The sequence below is a fragment of the Sprattus sprattus genome (genome assembly GCF_963457725.1).
Source record: "Sprattus sprattus genome assembly, chromosome: 10".
Classification (NCBI taxonomy): Eukaryota; Metazoa; Chordata; class Actinopteri; order Clupeiformes; family Clupeidae; genus Sprattus; species Sprattus sprattus.
Genome location: NC_137908.1, coordinates 30,529,540 through 30,550,203, shown reverse-complemented (window position 1 = coordinate 30,550,203; position 20,664 = coordinate 30,529,540). Strand labels below are relative to the sequence as shown.

Genomic DNA, 20,664 nt, shown 5'->3' with positions numbered 1-20,664 from the left:
CATCACTTATGTTCTTACAAATCGCAAATCAACAGAAGATGAAAAAATATATGAAGAAAGACTGGGATTAAGTATGGAAAGTCAGAATAATCTTCACATGCTCCACAACCATGCTGTGCAACTCGTGCTCACCCGCTTGGCAGTAATGCAAAGAGGAATGTTTTGACATTTTCAAACAGAGGCAGAGAAAACAGTTATCCCCAGATAAAATCTTTCATGTCACTTTTATCTGCTACTTATACTGTGTTGGAGCAGCCATTAATAGGCTACCATTTTCTTTCCCGCTGGCTATAAGACTACAATTCCCATCAGCCACCAGTTCCCAGCCTCTGGGAGTATTTTGAGATGTTGAGGGGATTCAGTACATATTTTCCATCAAATATCAAATGTACAGTGTGTGAACTTTTGTAGAGAGTAGCTAAAATGCAGTGAGAGGCTGGCCCTGGATCCAATTTATGTTTCTAAACCTGATTGTTCAAATCATTGATTGTGATTGGCTAAAAGCCGTTGTAAAATCCAGCATTACCTTACAATTTGACCTGATTACATTACCATATTACTGCGCAGCGAATGGCAAGGCATTCATATAGCGCATTTCATACCCAGTGTTCCATCTGGCTGTTGCGTTGCAACGATTTATTTAGGAACTATAATTTTTAGTGGCGGAAGAATGACGGTTTATCATTAAACTATTGTTTCTTAAATTGAATTGTCTTTATTTATGAAACCATATCAAATATGTGTAGTAACAGGTTTAGAAAAGCAATAAGCCCAGCTTCGCGTCGTGCCTAACAACTCCCCTTACCTGTTCTAAAATCAGCGCAAAGCACGGCCTCTTGGGGCTTATTGCTTAAATAATCCACCAAACATCTCATAGGTGTGGTTTGAACAGCCTGAAACAATAATATATTTTGTTATAATTAGGGTATGCTGTACAATACTCTGAAATGTTATAACTATAATAATACAAATTATATTATTAAAATATTGTTATCTTGTGATAATGACCAGAAATTAACTTTTGGAATGCCATTCCTAGTAAAATGAGCGACAGTCTACAACTCTACTACAACCCTGCCATTCCAACACACACACACACACACACACACACACACACACACACACACACACACACACACACACACACACACACACACACACACACACACACACACACACACACACACACACACACACACAAACACATACTATCAAGGCTGATTCCTCCTTTGCTTGCATAATTTGAACTACACTGAAGAATTCCCCAAAGCCGCTCATTTTACATAATAGCAGGCAGCAGGTCTTAAAGCAAAGGCCCATTAGAGCACACAAGATTTGAACAGAGAGGGGAAAGTGCTGATTATGTTAAGGAAAATAGTTTCACATTTACAGTTTTTTACAATCGGATACACACTAAAATCAAAAGTGTAACACAATTATCAAAACCTTCACTCAAGGAGCAAAACAACGGCTCAGATCTGCACAACCTTAAGCACATTTAAACATCACACTTTTTGCGAAACCATACACACAAGTGATTTGCAAAGCACTAAACACACTTTTATGCTTTAGACAAAGACGTATATCAAGAGGTCACTTCCCTTGCAATTCCAAAACACTGACTGCCAAATTACCACACCTGAGCCGGTCAAATAAACACAGCCATCAAGTGCCCAAACACATGATTGCTTACAGTTTTTTACGATCGGATACACACAATTTTGACTGCTTTGTTTTGCTTTTCAATCGCCTCACACAAAAAGCACAACCACACACCCAATGAGCAAAAACATCAGATCCATTGCAAAATGAAACACTCTTGTAAAATCTATACACTCATTTAACAAAACCATATTTTGTTACCATATGAAACACACACATTGCATATACTGAATTCTGTTTGTACCACTTACACACTTCTGTTATAAACCTAAAACACTTTTAGCAATACTACTTCTCAGTGATAAGAGTAGTGTAAGTGAAGTACACAGAGAAAGTGAAAATACACAATACAGTAAAAACACTACCCAAGACCAATGCAGATGAAAATATTACAGTATTTGCGTAATTCTCTCCATATACCCAAATCAGTCAACATGTTAACATGGAGAATCACAACAAAACATGTCCCAGTTTTCATGCTACTTCAGTAGTGTGTAACACACTGTAAGCTCAGCAAATAGAGAGACCTGATGGATATTACGTACTGTATTGAAAATGGCATGGTCACCGATAATGTTTGCTTGAATTTCTCTGAGCCTGATAGCATTACGTATTTGCCAAAAGCATGTTTATGATCTCTATATCTTGTTCTTGCGTGAATATGGGCCTGTCCTCCTTTTAAGTTTACTGTACTTGATACATTTGGTCTTCTTCTTCTTTGAGCACATTTTCCTCCTGCTACAGGTCTTCCTCTTCCTCTTCCACCTTGACCTCAGCCTCATGGCATGTCCTCGGCCTCTTCCTCCTTCTCCTCCTCTGTGGATTCCCCCTCTCACCCTCACTCTTCTTCTTTTGACTCCTTCCATTTTGGTTGAAGACAGATTACAGTTACTCATCTGCTGCATTTATATAGTGCTTAAACCTGTTTGTTGTGTCTACAATTAAGCAATCATGTGTTTGGGCACTTGATGGCTGTGTTTATTTGACCGGCTCATAGGTGTGGTAACTTGACAGCGTGTTTTGGAATTGCAAGGAAGTGACCTCTTGATATACGTCTGTGTCTAAAGCATAAAAGTGTGTTTAGTGCTTTGAAAATCACTTGTGTGTATGGTTTCGCGAAAAGTGTGATGTTTAAATGTGCTTATAGTTGTGCAGATCTGAGCCGTTGTTTTGCTCCTTGAGTGAAGGTTTTGATAATTGTGTTACACTTTTGATTTTAGTTTGTATCCGATTGTAAAAAACTGTAATTGTAGACACAACAAACAGGTTTACAGTAAGCACTATAGAAATGCAGCAGATGAGTAACTGTCATCTGTCTTCAACCAAAATGGAAGGAGTCAGAAGAAGAAGAGTGAGGGTGAGAGGGGGAATCCACAGAGGAGGAGAAGGAGGAAGAGGAAGAGGCCGAGGCCATGCCATGAGGCTGAGGTCAAGGTGGAAGTAGAGGAAGAGGAAGACCTGAAGCAGGAGGAAAATGTGCTCAAAGAAAAAGTACAAAATACAAAAGTACAAAATTTATCAAATAAACTTGAAAGGAGGACAGGCCCATATTCACGCAAGAACAAGATAGAGAGATCATAAACATGCTTTTGGCAAATACGTAATGCTATCAGGCTCAGAGAAATTCAAGCAAACATTATCGGTGACCATGCCATTTTCAATACATGTCCATCAGGTCTCTCAGTCAACACTGGCGACACTGACAAATCTGTACATTTTACTGTAAATGGAATTGTAACCTGTACTGGAAACATCTTTTCACCTTTGTCTGATATTTGCTGAGCTTACAGTGTTTTGCACACTACTGAAGTAGCGTGAAAACTGGGACATGTTTTGTTGTGATTCTCCATGTTGACATGATGACTGATTTGGGTATATGGAGAGAATTACGTCAATAATATTTTCATCAGCATTGGTCTTGTGTAGTGTTTTTACTGTATTGTGTATTATCACTTTCTCTGTGTACTTCACTTACACTACCCTAATCACTGAGAAGTAGTATTGCTAAAAGTGTTTTAGGTTTATAACAGAAGTGTGTAAGTGGTATAAACAGAATTCAGTATATGCAATGTGTGTGTGTTTCATATGGTAACAAAATATGGTTTTGTTAAATGAGTGTATAGATTTTACAAGATTGTTTCATTTTGCAATGGATCTGATGTTTTTGCTCATTGGGTGTATGGTTGTGCTTATTGTGTGAGGATATTGAAAAACAAAACCAAGCAGTCAAAATTGTGTGTATCCGATCGTAAAAAACTGTAATCATACATAAAACGCTTTTGATAATGGAGCTGACACAAGAAATCCAATGGGTCTCTTATAAATTCAAAAACCCTTTTATTTGACTTAGTGATGCTTTCCCTTATCACAGCTGTTAAGACACACACATATATATATCCCCCTGCACAAGATCATTACTATGTACTTGAACAGACAACACTTATCACTTTAAACATCATACAAATATGTATGGCAAGTATGTGTTCATACACACCTCAACTCTGTCCCAGGCACCCATAAATTAGTAACACAATGCAAACTAAAAAAAAAAGAAAGAAAAATATAACCACAGTCCACATCCACTGTGATTCCCCATAATAAAAGAAACCGTTTGGTTTCAATACAACTAGGACCTACTTGGGGTGAAACATCTGTTCAGTTTTCTCAAAGTATATTTTTCCATTGGCTGAACAGAAAAAGATTAGCCTATTACTGTAATCATTATGGAATTGGGTCATGACTTACTATATGCAAGATAAAAAAAAAACATGTGCATTGCATCAAGTAAGCCAATGTTCTGTACTCTCAAATATCTATGGAGACTTGCAATGTGGCCCAACTTGTCCAGAAAATGTTTATGGTCCAGCCAAATAACACCACAGATGACGTTTTAAACGTCCATGCTACGTTGTGATGTTTTCTAACAAACGACATAGGCCTGTGGAGAGGCGCTTATTGTTGGCACACACAGTGTTTGTGTCCAAGTACTTTCATTTCCTCATTGTTTTCAGCCGATCTCATGTAACAGAAATAACCTTCACCCTACGAACAGGCCACATCATGTGACAGAAGGCATTTTAAACCATAGCATTTTAAACCTAAAGCTACTTCACTTCTTCTTAAGAAACAAACTATAATTCATGCATTTTATGAGAACTTTTAGTTATAAGTACATTCTATTTCCTCCATCCATGTTCTTTTTTCCCTGCTGCTGTCAGACCCTGTAACACTTCTATGCAATTCACTCATGTGCATTATCACTGTAAACTGTTTTGCTTATTCATACATCTTGCTGTTTGTTTACTTGTGTTTTTTATTATATCTTGCTTTCTCTTACTGATGCTTCTTGATATTCCCCTCTGCTGCAGAGGGACACTGGAAATGTCCCTGTTGTGGGATTAATAAAGGATTATCTTCCTCATTTTACTCATACAAGATCAACCTAAACTCAAGAGGCAGGAGGTAGGGGTGAGTTGCAGATTTCTGGCACCATTTGGCAATGACAGTGAACTACAGAATACTGTGTGGGCATTGTCTCACCAGAACTCGTCACCTCAGTCAAATAGAGCCTCTGACATATACCCTCTTATGAATGGACATTTTTGTGTGGGAAAACCTCGAAGTTAACCAGGCCCTGGAGAAGAACAATAAAAACAGTTTTAAACCCTGTTACCCTCAGGATGGCTTTTCACATCAAGGAGCCCTTTCTAGCCAACCTCTCCTCATTCACTGGAATGTTCTATAAGAAAACACTGAATTATCCGAAAATGATCTGCATGGATAAGTGTCTTCTACACACTCCATCTCTTCAGGTAAGCTACTTTGACAAACAGTTAGCATTGTTCACTGACCAAGAATCCCCTCAGTGCAGTTTTGGCTAGCAGTACCTTTTCACTGTAGGTACCTAGACCTCATTGGCATAGCCATGAGCATGCTCCCCATGGTCAGCCCAGGTCCCGGCCTCGTGCTCTGCTGGGCCTTGCAGCCCCAGTGCGAGCTAGACCTCATGGATGGAATGGAAAAGCCCATGAAGTCATTTTTGTTGGACAGCGTGCTCATGATAGAGGAAGGAGGGTAATACCGCTGCTGCTGCTGCTGTTGTAGCTCTCGAGACTGGCTGTATTCTGTTAACGTGAGGATGGAAGGTGTCGGGGTGGGGAGCGGTTTGACTGACAGCGAGGCTATTGTTTGCATTTCAGGGCTGGTTTCGGTGGGGGTGGAGCAAGCGGAATCTGAACCAGATGAATCGGCCTCCGCAGAGGAGGTGGAGACGAGGGCGATGCGGGGCCGATGGGCAGTGATGGGGCCAGTTTGTGTGCCTCGGGCCTCGCACTGGCTGGAGGTCTGAGTCGAGGTGTGGCAGGCAGACTGTCCGGCTGCTGGGGGATAAGCTGGTGGTAAGGTAACATTGGCTGCCGGGGTGACAGGGGTCGGGACGACCCCAAGGGCCTGGGCCCGGCTCAGTGCGATGTTCAGACAGACTGGTTTGAGAGTGGATGCCTTGGGGGCTTGGGGAGGGAGCACCGCCTTGATGTTTACAGTGAGAGACTTCTTGTGGAGGCGCTGGAACTCCTGCTCATACTGCTTAACTACCTCGCCTGTCAGTTCAATCATGTTAGAGGTATTAATCCTGCCGTCTGTCCATTTAAACCTGGTGAGAATATCAACAAAAGATTTTACCATTAAGTTCTTTCAGTCCTCAATGTCTGTTTAAATCATGATAAAGTACACCTAAGACATCCACAGAAATATTGATTCCACCTTATTGTCCTTGCTAAAAGCCTTTACAGATCTTGTTATAGGAAAAAAAAAAAAAGGATCCCATTAGGTTTCCACTTACAACCATCAAGGTTCTGTAAAGGCTCAGTCTGGAGCCATATACAGTGTGCTCTACAAGTGTTCTCCCAAAGATCTTTCTGTCAAACGGCAGCTGAATTACAGTGCTAGGAGACCCTACCTGTAAGTGCCCATGGCAACCTTGGTCCCATCAACCAACATGAACTGCTCGTGAATTCTTCCAGTTACACGTGCTCCAGTGCGTGTGAAAAACCTAAAACCAGTGACAGCCCGCACACGCATTTTCTGCAAATGACAAAACAATAGTGTTAGAGCCAAGACGGTCTTAAACAAGAATGTCCAATCTGATTTAAATGACTGCGTCACCATGCAAGCAACTCCAAAGGTTGAACATAATGCAACAATCAAAGTGTCATCCTCAACAAATAGACCCTTTGTGTGAGTCAGTCACAGTAAATAGGTCTACCTGGAGGTCCGCCAAGCGTACGTTGATGTTGCTGCACATCTGCAGGAAAGGGCGCACTGCCTCCTGGTCCAGCAGGATGTACACAGGAACCCTGCGTCGGGTACAAGCCTCCTGCAGGTCCTTGAAGATGTCCACGTCTGTCAAGGAGTCTGTTACTATAGCAATTACCTACAATATAAATACAAGGGAAAACAAATCAGTATCACATTCTTTATTGTGATTCATGCGATATATTCTCAGTATAATTAAACAATATAACTAAATATACCTTCATGTCCTGTACCAAAGAAAAGTGACCTCAACCGTGTAATCTACATTTTCCGCGGTCACAATAGTTTGTTTCTTTACTGTTTTAAGAATCCTACCATGGCAACCATATTTCACAATCCAACTGAGTTTCGCCCACACACACACACATACACACACAACATGAGTTGCCAGGGGCAATGGCTTTTTGCCTGATGTGTTGAACAAAATGTTCTCTACGTGCTGATCAATCTGATGAGAACAGCCTTTCCTTGTTGTGTGTATCTCCCCTAAAGCTAAGGAGGGGCATTGGAAGCTGTCGGACAAATTGATTTAGATTTTTTACGACCATCTATTCAATTCATGTGGTTCCCTGAACCACTCTCATAAAACTTGGGTGAGAAATCTGTGTCTATTTTGATTCTGATTTTGTTCTACATCACGCCCTCTGTTTATTTGTTCTCTGATCTCACTCATCAGTCAATAATCCTGGGGGAACATTATATATGTGTATTTACTAATTTTTTTTTTTACAATGTTTAGGATTTAGTTGAAACATCCTTATTTTGCGCAGCTATCACTTCTTGAAGAACTTAAGAACAGCTGAGGAGTTTGACACTGAGTAACAAAGTAAGTTATGTTTCTATGCAGTTTCCCATCCGGCTTGGTTTCCTATTACTCCCTATGGCCCCCAGTATTAAAGTTGATTTGCCAATGAAATGCCATGCAAAATGATTGGTTCATTAGTATGGATTAAAAGGGATGGTTGTGAGAGGACTGACTACCCATTGGAATAACGTCGGCTTGAGCCCCACAGTCAATATTTTGGCTTAAAGGCACCCAGTGCAACTTTCGAGGCTTAAAAATAAACATTCAATTTGTAGTATTTTTTACACGTAGTAAGTTTCAATAACTCCATACCATTACAAATCGACATTCAAGGAGCAAAGATGAGACGTCGTTGTGAGGTGAGAACTGCAAGAAAATCCTAAACAACAACAATCGCCGCCATTTTTCCCCCAAATCTTTATTTATTGGTACCACCAATAAATAAAGCAGGTCAATGGAAAAATGGCCTCTCCCCACGGCGACTGTTGTTGTTTACGATTTTCTATCAGTTCTCACCACACAACGACGTCTCATCTTTGCTCATTGAATGTCGATATGTAGCCTAATGGTATGGAGTTATTGAAATTTAGTACGTGTAAAAAAGACTAGAAATTGAATGTTTATTTTCGAGTCTCAAGCCTATAAAGTTGCACTGGGTGCCTTTAACAGGTAGCCTTACTCCTCAATTTGAGAGTGTCTAGAGTAAATCTTGTTCCGACTAATCATTTTTGCAGTTATTGCACTATTGGCAAAATATACTATGGCAGCAGTCTGATGGTTTCTCAGTACCTGTGTTCGTCACAGATACGTAGGCCTAAATACTTTAAATGTACTTAAGTAATTGAAGCCACCGCTGTATGTTTACCCTCGGGACAAATGTAAAGGTCATAAAAGATTACGTTGCAGGTTGGTATGAGTGCCTACTTAACATTCTTAAAATAATATGTTTAGATTCGAATGGAGGAGCATCTTTTAAAATCAGGGAGTGGGAGGTTGCAGCAATTGATATATGTCTTGGATTCTCTAGACGGACCTGGGCAAAGTGCGGCCCCATGGGCCATTTGCGGCTCCTCGGCTGTCCCTGACTGGGCCGCGGAGGTCAATGGTATATAAGGAATCGACGTTAAACGATAACAATTGATATTACTAATTTGTATACTTATACTATTGCATCGCAAGCTTGCTCTTGTGTGTGTGTGTGTGTGTGCGCCATGTGTATTGGTTGTCTGGGCACACCTTTAATACTGCAAAAACATGCTCATTATTCTTGCTGAATTGAGTTCAGCATATTAGTCCTGCCCTCCACAACAGTCCCACTATCTCATGTGGCCCCTTGGGTAAATTAATTGCCCACACCTGCTCTAGAACAACACAATACATTCTCATTGTAGCCTAACAATGGTACCTCCACAGGAATACAACGTAGTGTCAAAATAGCTGCAACAAACAGACACCTAAAAACACAGACAGTAAACGTCTTGTGTATGAGATAAAGGCAAACACTTGCAATTCTCAAAACAGCCCAAATGACATCCTAACGGCATTATAGCAGGTTTATTATGTATCCTTAATCCTGCCATCAGTTCACAAAGTTTTTTTGAGCCGCTCCATAAAATGCAATGCAATGTTACTGTAAAAAAAAAAAAATCCTTTACCTCTTTCGCTTCTTTTATCATCTTTCTTGCCGCCACCTTGCAACTGTAAATGCTGTTCACAGGCATATAGGGTGAAAAATTCGGTTGAAAGTGTGCAGTGGCTGTGGTTGGACCTGGGAACGAGTCAGGTGAGAGAGCGTGCCATCCAATATCTAGAGACGGGGCTGCTACATCAGACACGTCTGGGAAATAGACCAGAGAGGTGGCCTCGGACAGCACAAAAGCTCCACTATTCCCTGACTGGGGGTTACATTTAGGAACCGCGGCTGACTGCAAGATAAACTTGATTTCGTCTTCAGAGAGAAAGTTTTGAACTCTCTCTTTCTTCAAGAACTCCAGGTAGGCGTCGACTCCGCAAGTGATCAATTGCTCTATAGCTAGTCGGTGGCTTTCACAGTACACTTCTTCAACATTCAAATCAGGTTCGCGTCCCATCCTAGAAGACGAGGACCACCATGTCAGTGGCTCACCATCCATATCCAAGGTCTGGGGTAACGAAGGCATTGTGCTTAAGTCTGGGTTGACTTGGCGTATACGACTTCTTCCATGGGTTCAATTGTCGGCATGCAGAATTTTGGTCCAGTTTTGTATTTTGACCCATCCTACCTCCTCACACCATTGGTGGAGGCACAGTTGCCTGGTGACTTGCGTTGCGTCATGGTTTGTTATTGACAGCAGACTAATGCGGTTGGGATTTGGTTCAGCGAGTTGAAGTCACTGGTTGAAGAAGTTTTGTCATTTTACATCAGATAAACCCACTCACTGTTTAGTTGTCACGGTCTGACAATCTACTTATTCTATTTTAAATTCATGTGCAATAAAAAAGGCCAGTATACTTTCACTTCAAAACCTAATATACTTTGCTACTTAGGTGTGGTAATGTTTTCACTGATATCATTGTTTCATTTATAATTATTTATATGTCTGGGGGTATTTCAAGTAGGCTACGTGGTTTACTGACAAATCTGGGTAGTTTAGTGTCAAACCTGGATGAGTTAACTCAGAGTAAGTGGAAACCTAATAGAAGAACCCTATGGCTTCATTCTTGCAAAATAAAGCAATAGGGATCTTCTTTAAGGAGATTTACCACTTCCTCTGAGTTAATTTACCCAGGATTGTCTCTTAACAACGTAGCCTACTTGGAAAGCCCCACCACTTGATTTATAACTGCCATATACATGTCACACAACAAACCTATAGAACATGTACTGTGCCCAAGGCACTTTCTTTGTGACTGAACAGAAGGTTCTCTTGTCTTCTTCCAGTGAAAAAAAATTACTTGACAGCTTGAACAGAACGTACAGGTACAGCTGCCAACAAACGCTTGGAGGTGTGTCTTCGCAGGCAAACAGGTTCATCTCTAAAAACTCAAGTCAGCAGATATACTCAAGCAAAGGACCCATGCATCATACAGAACATTCCATTGCTTGCATTTCAAAAATGGGTCCTATAGATCATTTATACATATTTTGAATTGAGGTTGGGGGTCCTGTTCAAGGTCATTAAAATATGCCCGATGCTTTGCTTTACCATTCAAACTTTTAATTTAGCTTACAAAAACAAGCCACCTTCTCTATTCCAACCAAGAGTAAATAAAAAATAATTGTTAATTGAAGATTTTATCAGAGAACCGACAAGTAAGTTCCTGATCTTATATCCATAATCGGCAACATTTTGATATACAGAAGCCATAATAAGAAACATGTTCTTTCTCATCGTTATAACTGACAGCTTGTGAAGTGTTTGCACATGCAAGAGTTCGTCCTGGAGGAAACTTGATCAGAGACTATGGGACAAAGAACATAGGACAGGTTCCAACGGGTCTCCAGAGGGTGTCGTTTTGAAAAGGCAGCACATCACACAGGGCCTGCAGGTAACTCGTCTTAGTGGTCACTGTGTTTAGACACAAGGCCTGCAGGTAACTGGTCTTAGTGGTCACTGTTTAGACACAAGGCCTGCAGGTAACTGGTCTTAGTGGTCACTGTTTAGACACAAGGCCTGCAGGTAACTGGTCTTAGTGGTCACTGTGTTTAAGCTGCACGAGAGTGTGAGACTAAAATTCAGTGGCACATGCCACTGCACATATACCGTTTTAAAACTGAAAAAAGTCTTCTTATTCACGGGTATATGCCACGCTTTAAAACTGAATAAAGTCTTCTTATTCACGGGTATATGCCACGCTTTAAAACTGAATAAGGTCTAATTATTCACAGGTATATGCCATGCTTTAAAAGTGAATAGTCTGCTTTTTCACTGGTACATGCCAAGTCTTTTTATTCACTGTCAGTGAATCTACTGGCTGAAGACAGTACAGACAGCTCAAAGAAATGTTTTGTCCTCTACCCACATTTCATATAAATAGCGCAGTGGGTGGGAAGGGAAGGAATTCCTTATGCACAGGTAAATATAATGTCATAATTTCAATACGTCTGTGCAAAGCTGAACAAATGCACCCATTCATTGCGGCCTGTTTCTTTTTTTTTTGTCTTCTCACTAGGCAATGCCTAGTCAGACTGCCCCCTAGTGTAAAATGCATCCAACACCAATATCTTCATAAAAGACACTCCTGTCAACATGTAACACTAGTTGCCCACAGCAGATCAGTTTAATTTGACTGATTTTCCATGACTTCAGTGCTGCATCAGCGTTTTTTTTGTTTCACACATGAACTCACGTTTACCCATATGCAGGCACAAATGGAACATGTTGTTCTCATTTCAGTTTAGGTAGTTCTTCTGAGATGTTTAACTATGGCATAGTTAATTAAAAACATAACACTTACACAGCTAAAGTCATGAAATTCATTTCCATGAAGTTTAAGAAGTAGTAAAATTGTGGTTTACTGTGCTAAAAAGGTTTCAGATTAAAATGCTAACTAAATGCACAGGGACAGGCAGTTTTCATGTCCTTTTCTGAACAATAATGTGAAAGCAAAATAGAACGTTACTCCAGCAGTGGACAAAATGTCAAGTAGACCTCTAACCGAGCAGCTGTAGTTAAACATTACAGATCCCATGCTTGTGCCATACGTTTATAACAGCCCGTGTTTACAAAGAACCAAACCTCAATGCCAGGTTTCCACTGGTGAACCTTGTACCTTTGATAAAATGTACATCACCAGCAAAATTCAAACTCCAAAGAGGCCACCTGTGAATAGCTTTTTTATTAAAGCATGATGCAGTAAAAGAAACATGGTTTAAAACATTTTGGTGAATTTATTGGAAAACAACACACAGAGAGGATACCTCACCTTAGCAACAGAATTTACAGTTTCTGTGCCATGTTAAGTACCTTGTAGAAGGTAGAAGTGTTGCACTTTACAGTAGTGTCTTGTCCTTAGATTGCACATATACAGCAGTTGATTGTAATAGTGTTTCTGAATGTTCTGTGTTAGAAGACCATGCATACTTCAAATGTACCCATTAAGATATACAATTTTGATAACACATTACTAGAGTGCTAAGTTCAATACTAAGTGCTTTTGTTCAAATATACTGTATATATATTTTTAAACCTATTAGGGAACCTGTGATCCAACCTACCCATGTAATATATATATAGATTTAGTTTTATATCAGTAACTCATGACATAACCAACTTATTCTTTTTCCAAAATGGTCATTCTCTGTACACAATTGACTTTTGTCCTCATAAGTACATGACATAAATGTAACCTTTAAATACATTTAGTAGAAGCTGTATTTCTAGGATGTCTAACAAACAAGAACAGTTCCCTTTTACCCACAATATAGCCCTCAATACAAGATGCAGCTGAAGAAAATAACAGAGAGCAGCTCTCTTTTTCAGCATGATCTATAGAGTCAGAAAAACTATGTTTTTGGTCCCAGCGCAATAAACCTGTCAGAAAGTTACCTCCTAAGACTTGGCTATTACACATTTGACAACCATAGTAAACTGTAAAAAATGCACAGTAGTATTGTTGAATGTATCTTCATTCACTAACATTCGTCAGTTTGATTGCAACCCAGTACCCTTCAGTCCTCTAATGTCCCCTGTCCTGTCTCTTCACTGCAAACCCCTTGACCTAGGCCAGGTCCCTGTGAGGGTGGTTTCCATCATGACCCCTGCTGCCCGCCTGGACTGCTGATGAGCGTTGCGTCTCCGCAGGGCTGGACTCAGGGCCAGGTTGGTGAGGTCCACCAGCTCCCGCCGGTGAGAGAGCATGGCCACCATGTTGTCCAGTTTGGAGCGGATGGACGTGTAGTGGCCCTGCCTCTCTTTGGAAAGCTTCCAGAAGCTCTCCTTCAGGTTGGTATCCGGAGGGGTGGGGCCATGTCTGATTGGCGGACGAGGGCCAACTTTGACGTCCGGCGGGGTGGAGCCGGAATTGGATGAGGAGGAAGTCTCACAGTTGGTATTGACAGAGGAGCTGGAGACCAGAGGGGGGAAACCAGACGACTGACGCCAGGTGTTTAGATCGGTCTGCACGCCAATGTCCACATTCTGGCTGCTGGTCTGTGAGGATATGTGGCAGGAGGAGGTGGGGATAGCTACACAGGCTGGAGCAGAGCAGCCAGCTGCCAGCGGAGGTTCAGCTGGAGGAGGAGCTGGAGCACCATACAGCGGCCCCTCCTGCAACACATCCTGTTCCATCCAGTCCCCCCCGAGGGTGGAGGCATTCGAGGTGTGGCTGCTCCTGTGGCTCTTCTCTCTTGCCCTCTGGGCGGACTGGGGGGCCTCCATCATCTGGGGCCGGTTGGGCGTGCTAGTCATGCACACCTGGTCAGGTATGGCTGCCTTCAGGGCCTGGGACGATGGGGTGGAGGGGAGCTTGAGGAGCAGGTGATCGTATATTCCACTGCTGCGCGCACTCCGAGAGCATTCCTTGGCACTCAGAGGAAGAGACTGTGCATACAGGATGCGAAACTCCTCATCAAATTTCTCTGTGATCTGCCCAGTCAGTTCAATCAGATTGCTGCTGTTAAGCTTCCCATCTGTCCAGCTGAACCTGTTGGTGGAAGGAAGTAGACTGTTCACAGTGACTGACTATGTTTGATTCATGGTTTAAATGATCAGTGTGAACAAAGACTTTTATTGATAACTAATTCTAGTGTAGGAACATTGTTTACTGAACACCCTTTTCTCAGTAGGAAACATGACTGAAAGAAAACATCTCTGGTAGCCTGTAGAAAAGCATAAACCCTCATGTCCACTACGATAACATAATCAAAATAAACAAAGGTGAAGATAAGTCACATTCCAGAGACATGTGCCGCACCAAGACCACTGGCAAAAGTAGGAGCACTAATGATGAAATTGTTTCCCATTACACACTATACTTCAGCTGGCTGGAAAGTACCGATTTAAACGCACAAAAGATTATCTTAAATAATATATGTGATGTCTCGGTTACTTTTGCATCTAGTGAAATTACTTTTTCTACGTAATATTATGATATAAGCAACAGAAAACATGCGTCGTACCGATAAGAGCCTGTAGCTACTTTGTGCCCATCAATTAGCATGAAGCGTTCGTGAACTTTCCCTGTGATTCTTGCTCCCGACCTCATGTAATATGTGCATCCAGTAATGGTGCGCACACGCATCAGCTGCAAGAGACAAGGCAAATAATCTCACAATGAAAAAGCTTGTACGTCCCACAGACAGCTTCAAATAACAAATGACAATACATCAGCAACTGTGACACACACACAAAATGTAAGAACATTGTCATGTTTGAAATCTTGAATTAAATATGCATCACACACAAGGACCCATTTAGCAGGGGTCCGTCCCTTTCAGCAGCATCTATTTCAACAACCTATTCAAATTCATCTTCACAAATTACACACTTTGTTTTGTGTAATGTCGCACATTTGACAACTGTCACACACTTCCACAAAGGTTAAAACTAAAAATGTCCTAAAATATTGATCAATGCAGAGTAGATATTAGTGAAGACAGGCTAGAGGGAAAGATAGGCAGACCCAAGAACAATTTTATGCAGTAGATGACTGAGAGCTCATGATGCTTCCAGGACCTTTAAAATGTTCATGACTTCCTTTAATTTTATCTGTGTAAAATTCCCTGACTCACTCTCAAGCAGAGTAGTGCTAAATACAGATATACAGCATACCCACTGGTATCCACAGGGTTTTGCACTGTAAATGACTTTACCCGTAGTTCCTCAAGGCGGACGTTGATGTTGCTGCACATCTGCAGGAAAGAGGGCAAAGCCTCCTGGTCCAGCAGGATGTACACAGGAACCCTGCGTCTGGTACAAGCCTTCTGCAGGTCCCAGAAGATGTCCAGGTCTGTCAAGGAGTCTGTTACTATGGCGATCAACTGTGATACAGATAACAGAAGGGAAAAAGTGTTGTGGTAAATCATTAGGATTTTAAACACCACAGCCATCTCAAGCATGGAAGCACCCTCAATGCAAACTCCTCAGTTGTAAGATCAGTGCAACTATTTTCCTTATTGAGGTCTCACGCTCAAACCAAGAACACAAAGGTAAAAAAAACAACACAGAGTAGAGACATAGATAATCTGTCCTATTTTTGCCACATTCCTGATCATCAAAACTGGGGACCAATAATGATGTAAAATTGTAAACACCTTTCACATATTTCAAGGTAGCTCTTTACAGAAATATCTGAATGAATCGTGCCATTGTGAAAATATAGAAAAGCTAAACAAGGTAGTTATATAAGTCTATAGGAGGTTATGAAGTCTGCCACTGATATCGAGATATGCTATGTAACCACAAAATACCTAAGGGATGTACTGTTCTCTATCAGATCTCTAACTTGTTGGAGAACATGCTGAGACGAAATCTAACCGAGATTCCATTCTTTAAGGTGAGTGTTTCATTAAGCCTAACCACCTGTGCACTTTCTTCTCATTCCAGCAATCTAATTCACTCAGTCGGCATGGCGATCATTATGGCTGACATGAGATTCCATTTTAAAACAGGATTTCATCTCTGTGAACCACTGAAAAGGGGGCTAAAATTTTACTTAGAGAATATACCAAGACATACATCTGACTACTAATTGTTATTTTTAAAGGGGAAATGGTTTGATTTGGAAAAGTGTAAAAAGCGTTCAATTTCTTTAAATCATTCAATTTCTTTCAATGGACCATTGTATCCAAACTGAGATTAATCCCCACTCTCAGTTCTTTTATTTTGTTATTCTGTGTATTGTTTTGTTTGCTTCTTGGTCTGTGGCCTTTTTTTGTAGATGCAAATGCTGCAGCCTAGCAAATATCACCATGGTGCGATATCTATTATTCTGGTTTGTTTAGAGTATGAAAACGCCTTGCTTTACTTTTCAGTTGTCACTATTGGATGTCATCCAATCAATTGTGATAGCTTCTAAGCTTTGTGACTTATTTACTGACACTGCTTACACTATTTATGATATGACAAATGTTTTCAATCTGCCTTTGTCTGTGACCTAACCAAATGGGATGGCCAATGGTGCCACGTTCATAAGCATCCAAATGGTTATTGTGGGCCTTGCTATCTGCAGTCCTTCACACCCAAGACCAAACTTCACCCCACATATGTATTTTACTTTCATTATGTTTCCAAGTTTCTGTCAACCCCCTTCTATCTAGTTTGTCTTTGTTTGTTGCACCCTTATCCCTTTCATTTTATCTTGTGCCTTGACTATAGTCATTACTCTTGTACACTCCTGTTCAGATGACTACTACCAAACACCCAGCCCCCCCTCTTTCACAGTGAAATGGTTTAATGTTCTGTTAACCCCCCCCCCATACATACATAGTACATGCATTCAAGAATTCATAATCCCAAGGTCACCCAACACCTCACGTCAATTCAGAGGCGAAGGTTAGCCCCCCTCCCTGCTGAAGGGGAGTGATGACTCAAGCCCCATTTACATGAAGCCTAGATTCACTGAATAGGGTTCATTTTTCACACGAATCGAATCTTTTAATTTCGTAAAGACGGAGCCTGGTAACAGAGATTTGCATAAAAACGGAGCCACCAGATTGTGTTGAACGGGCTGTAGTACATACCCCACGCCTGTGGGTGGCGCTTTAGCGCTGCCACATACAACTGAAAAAACGTGAAAAACTTTGAAGAAAAGACTAAACAGCAAAAAGTGAATAAAATACAAGGGATACATGACCTTTGGACACCCGTACACTTCAACCTGCCATCCATGTGCTTGGAAGACCACTCTGAAAAATGTTCCTGATTCAGCACTTCTTGTCATGGTAAAGACTGCCTGTCCAGAACACTAACCGAAGGAATGCTCATATGGGGGACTGATGGAACCGCATATTGATGTTTCCTGCTCTGATTGGTTGTTGCATGGTGGTTCTTGTGTGAGCATAGAAATGCTCATATGGGGGACTGATAGAACCACATATACCTATTGTACAGTTATTTGTATCATCAACCCCCCCCCCCCCCCCCCACACAATACACCCCCCAGTTTATTGTACCTCAAAAAGTGTCTACTGTGAAACATCTACTCATGCGACAATCATGCATGCAACTTGGCAGAATAACTACATGACCGTACATAGGTGTGGTGTGTGTGCGCGCCTGAAGGGGGACAAGTCTACCAAAAAATGCGAATGAACATGAACAGGTGAGGACTCGTTTTAAGCCACTGTGTAGCAGGGCTTGTAGGAACTGGGATAGCATTGAGGCCGTGAAGGCTGATGAAACTACGTTTAGGCCAGGTGATTATAGATATAGACTCCACGCGTGGCAAACAAACTTGTGTCTGTTAGACAGAAAAGTACTCATTTGTTCATGTTATTAAATATAACATTGCACACACACAATTCAAATAATAACTCTAAATCACATACATAGTAATGCATTGACTGGAAATTATAGAGTCAGTTTAATATGAATCATTCGTTTTTTGCAGCTAAAAAGTTAAGGGGAACTAAAGGGGCAGTGACAGTTAAAGCGGCATTGGCAAATTACACAATGTAACGTACCTCTTTTGCTCCTTTTATCATTTTTCTCGCTGCTTCCTTGCAGCTATAGATACACTCCCCGTAGCTTGGCTGAAAGTGGGCCACAGCCCGGGTAACTCCGCGAAATGACCCTGTCGTGAAAGCAGGCCAACCAAGCTCCAGAAGAGGGGGTTCCACGTCGGACACATCTGGAAAATAGGTAACAGATGAACAGTCCATTGAAGCACTGACGGATTGCTCTAAGGGTACATCGTCTCCTGCAAGCGAAAAGGCTTTGGGAACTACAGCTGAACGTGATATACGTTTAATTTCTTCGTCGGACAGAAAGTTCGGGATTTTCTCCTTCTTTAGAAATCCCAAGTAAGAGTCAACTCCAGTCGAGAGCAGTTCCTCTAAAGCAAGTCGATGCCTCTCATTGTAAAGTTCTTCTAAATGTAGGCCTACATCTCGCTCTCCTTTTGGAAGTGATCTCCAGCCGGGGGAATCCTCTAAGCATTGCGATAACGCCATTAGACAATCAATTGTTGGTATTGCACACGTAGGCTATACGATTCTATCGAAGCGATGACCTCTCCAGGACTCTACGAGTCAACTCAATGCAATTCATTCGTATTTCGTTTTTCAAACTAGGTCCGACCCACCACCACATGTCATTGGCTCACTAACATTCGGTTGTCAATACGCGATACACATCCGCCGCCGAAGACTGCCCGCTTCAACTGTCAGTTGGTTAAACGATAGGTGTTCATTGGTTGAACATTTGAATTCAGAGGCAAACAAGTCGTCTCCACCTGGAAGAACATTCACACAAAACGTACAGAAGTACGTTATGTAAAGTAGGATACGCAAACCAGGTGTAGTTACAAAAAAGCTGTTTTCAGTTGTGGTCGAATGAAGAACTTCGTTACAATGTTGCATAGCCTACATGTCATTCAATAGCCTAGACAAGATCTGGACAGACATATGACCTGGAACAGATTTGTATTCACTTGCGTGGGACAAGGCTGGGTCAAGATTTAGTTATGAATGAGTCCAATGACTTCAACACGGACTGATTTGTTTATATGATTTCAAATTCTACCTCAGTCCTCACCTATTTCTAATTGTTCAAAGAATGTATATTCTGTTAAGTCAGTTTACATGTAGGATGTTACTCAGACCAGAGATTTAATATATCACTGCCAAACTGTGCCAAACCAAACTCCTTATCCTCAGGAATTTTAAGAGTGTGTGGCACTGGACCAACATCATTACATTTCTTTGTTTCCTTATAGCACAGTATGATGATATTTATCAGCATACTGTGGTATTGTTGTGTCGTTGGTTCACTGTAACTTCAGTTAGGCTACATTTGATTGTCAAATTATGTTACATGACACATCCGACCATTTCAATTTTACCAGCAAATATTCAGACAGATTCAATTTCACTGAATAGCTGTTGCACGATTATATGCAAGTATATTGTTGGTCAGGAGATAAAGGGTTAAAAAAAAAACTTAGGGACATGCCCTGCCCCTTCCCTTTCACACACAACAGTTGTTGGCTTCCTTTACTGTGATGACAGTATATTATCTACATTTTTGTTTGGCTACTCATGATTTCAAGACAAACCAGGGAGACTCCAGAGTTGCAGTCGGAAATCTTCTGAGCCAAGGTAAATATCACTAAATACTGTTTTTAAAAAGACTCGGAAGGACACACAACAATAGCTAATAAAATATATTGTATGTTTCATTTAATCTCATCTCTTTCTTTGTCGATATATTTGCTGTAATATATTCTGCATAATACCACATATATATAGGTATTAGAGAAATGCTAACCCCAAATTCACACAATTAATTCTGATATGAAACGCTGTAATTATACTGTAATAGACTTACAATGTCAGTCATGGTTTCTATAGAGCTACCATATTGTTTTAAATGATCAGTATTAAATCATCAACAGTGACATGAAACACAGACATACCGAGACAATATAACAATATTACATTTAGGTAAATAAGGCTATACGCAGGAAAATCATGAATCATAGTGAACATCAAAGGATGTATTGCTCTCTCAGTTTTTTTCAAAATTGAATTGGACTGAATCAATCCTTTGAATATTTAGGTTTTGATGCTGTGCATAAATATGTACTCATCCTTTATAAAGTACTACTCCAATCAATATCTATATTAAACTATAGGACCAACTCCCATCACTGACATACAAAAAGCAGATAAAACAAAAATGTTAATACCTTATTTTTCACCTGTGTCTAAATGACACAAGAAAATATTTCTGTCTGTTAGGCAC

General features: G+C 40.9%; 2 protein-coding genes across 2 annotated transcripts; both read right to left on the bottom strand.

Annotated features, from left to right (window-relative positions):
* Nucleotides 1–5,553: 5,553 nt before the first annotated feature.
* On the bottom strand, nucleotides 5,554–9,939 carry LOC308371034 (protein FAM83D-like; the record flags this gene model as incomplete). Its single annotated transcript, XM_080845817.1, has 4 exons — nucleotides 5,554–6,313; nucleotides 6,620–6,744; nucleotides 6,926–7,093; nucleotides 9,436–9,939. The coding sequence occupies 4 exons, from the start codon at nucleotides 9,937–9,939 to the stop codon at nucleotides 5,554–5,556; spliced, it is 1,557 nt and encodes a 518-aa protein (XP_080701943.1).
* A 3,522-nt stretch (nucleotides 9,940–13,461) lies between these two features.
* LOC308371290 (protein FAM83D-like) lies at nucleotides 13,462–18,872 on the bottom strand (the record flags this gene model as incomplete). The annotated part of the gene is made up of 4 exons (XM_080846135.1): nucleotides 13,462–14,404; nucleotides 14,880–15,004; nucleotides 15,573–15,740; nucleotides 18,384–18,872. 4 exons carry the CDS (start codon nucleotides 18,870–18,872, stop codon nucleotides 13,462–13,464), a joined length of 1,725 nt encoding a protein of 574 aa, XP_080702261.1.
* Between the last annotated feature and the right edge of the window lie 1,792 nt (nucleotides 18,873–20,664).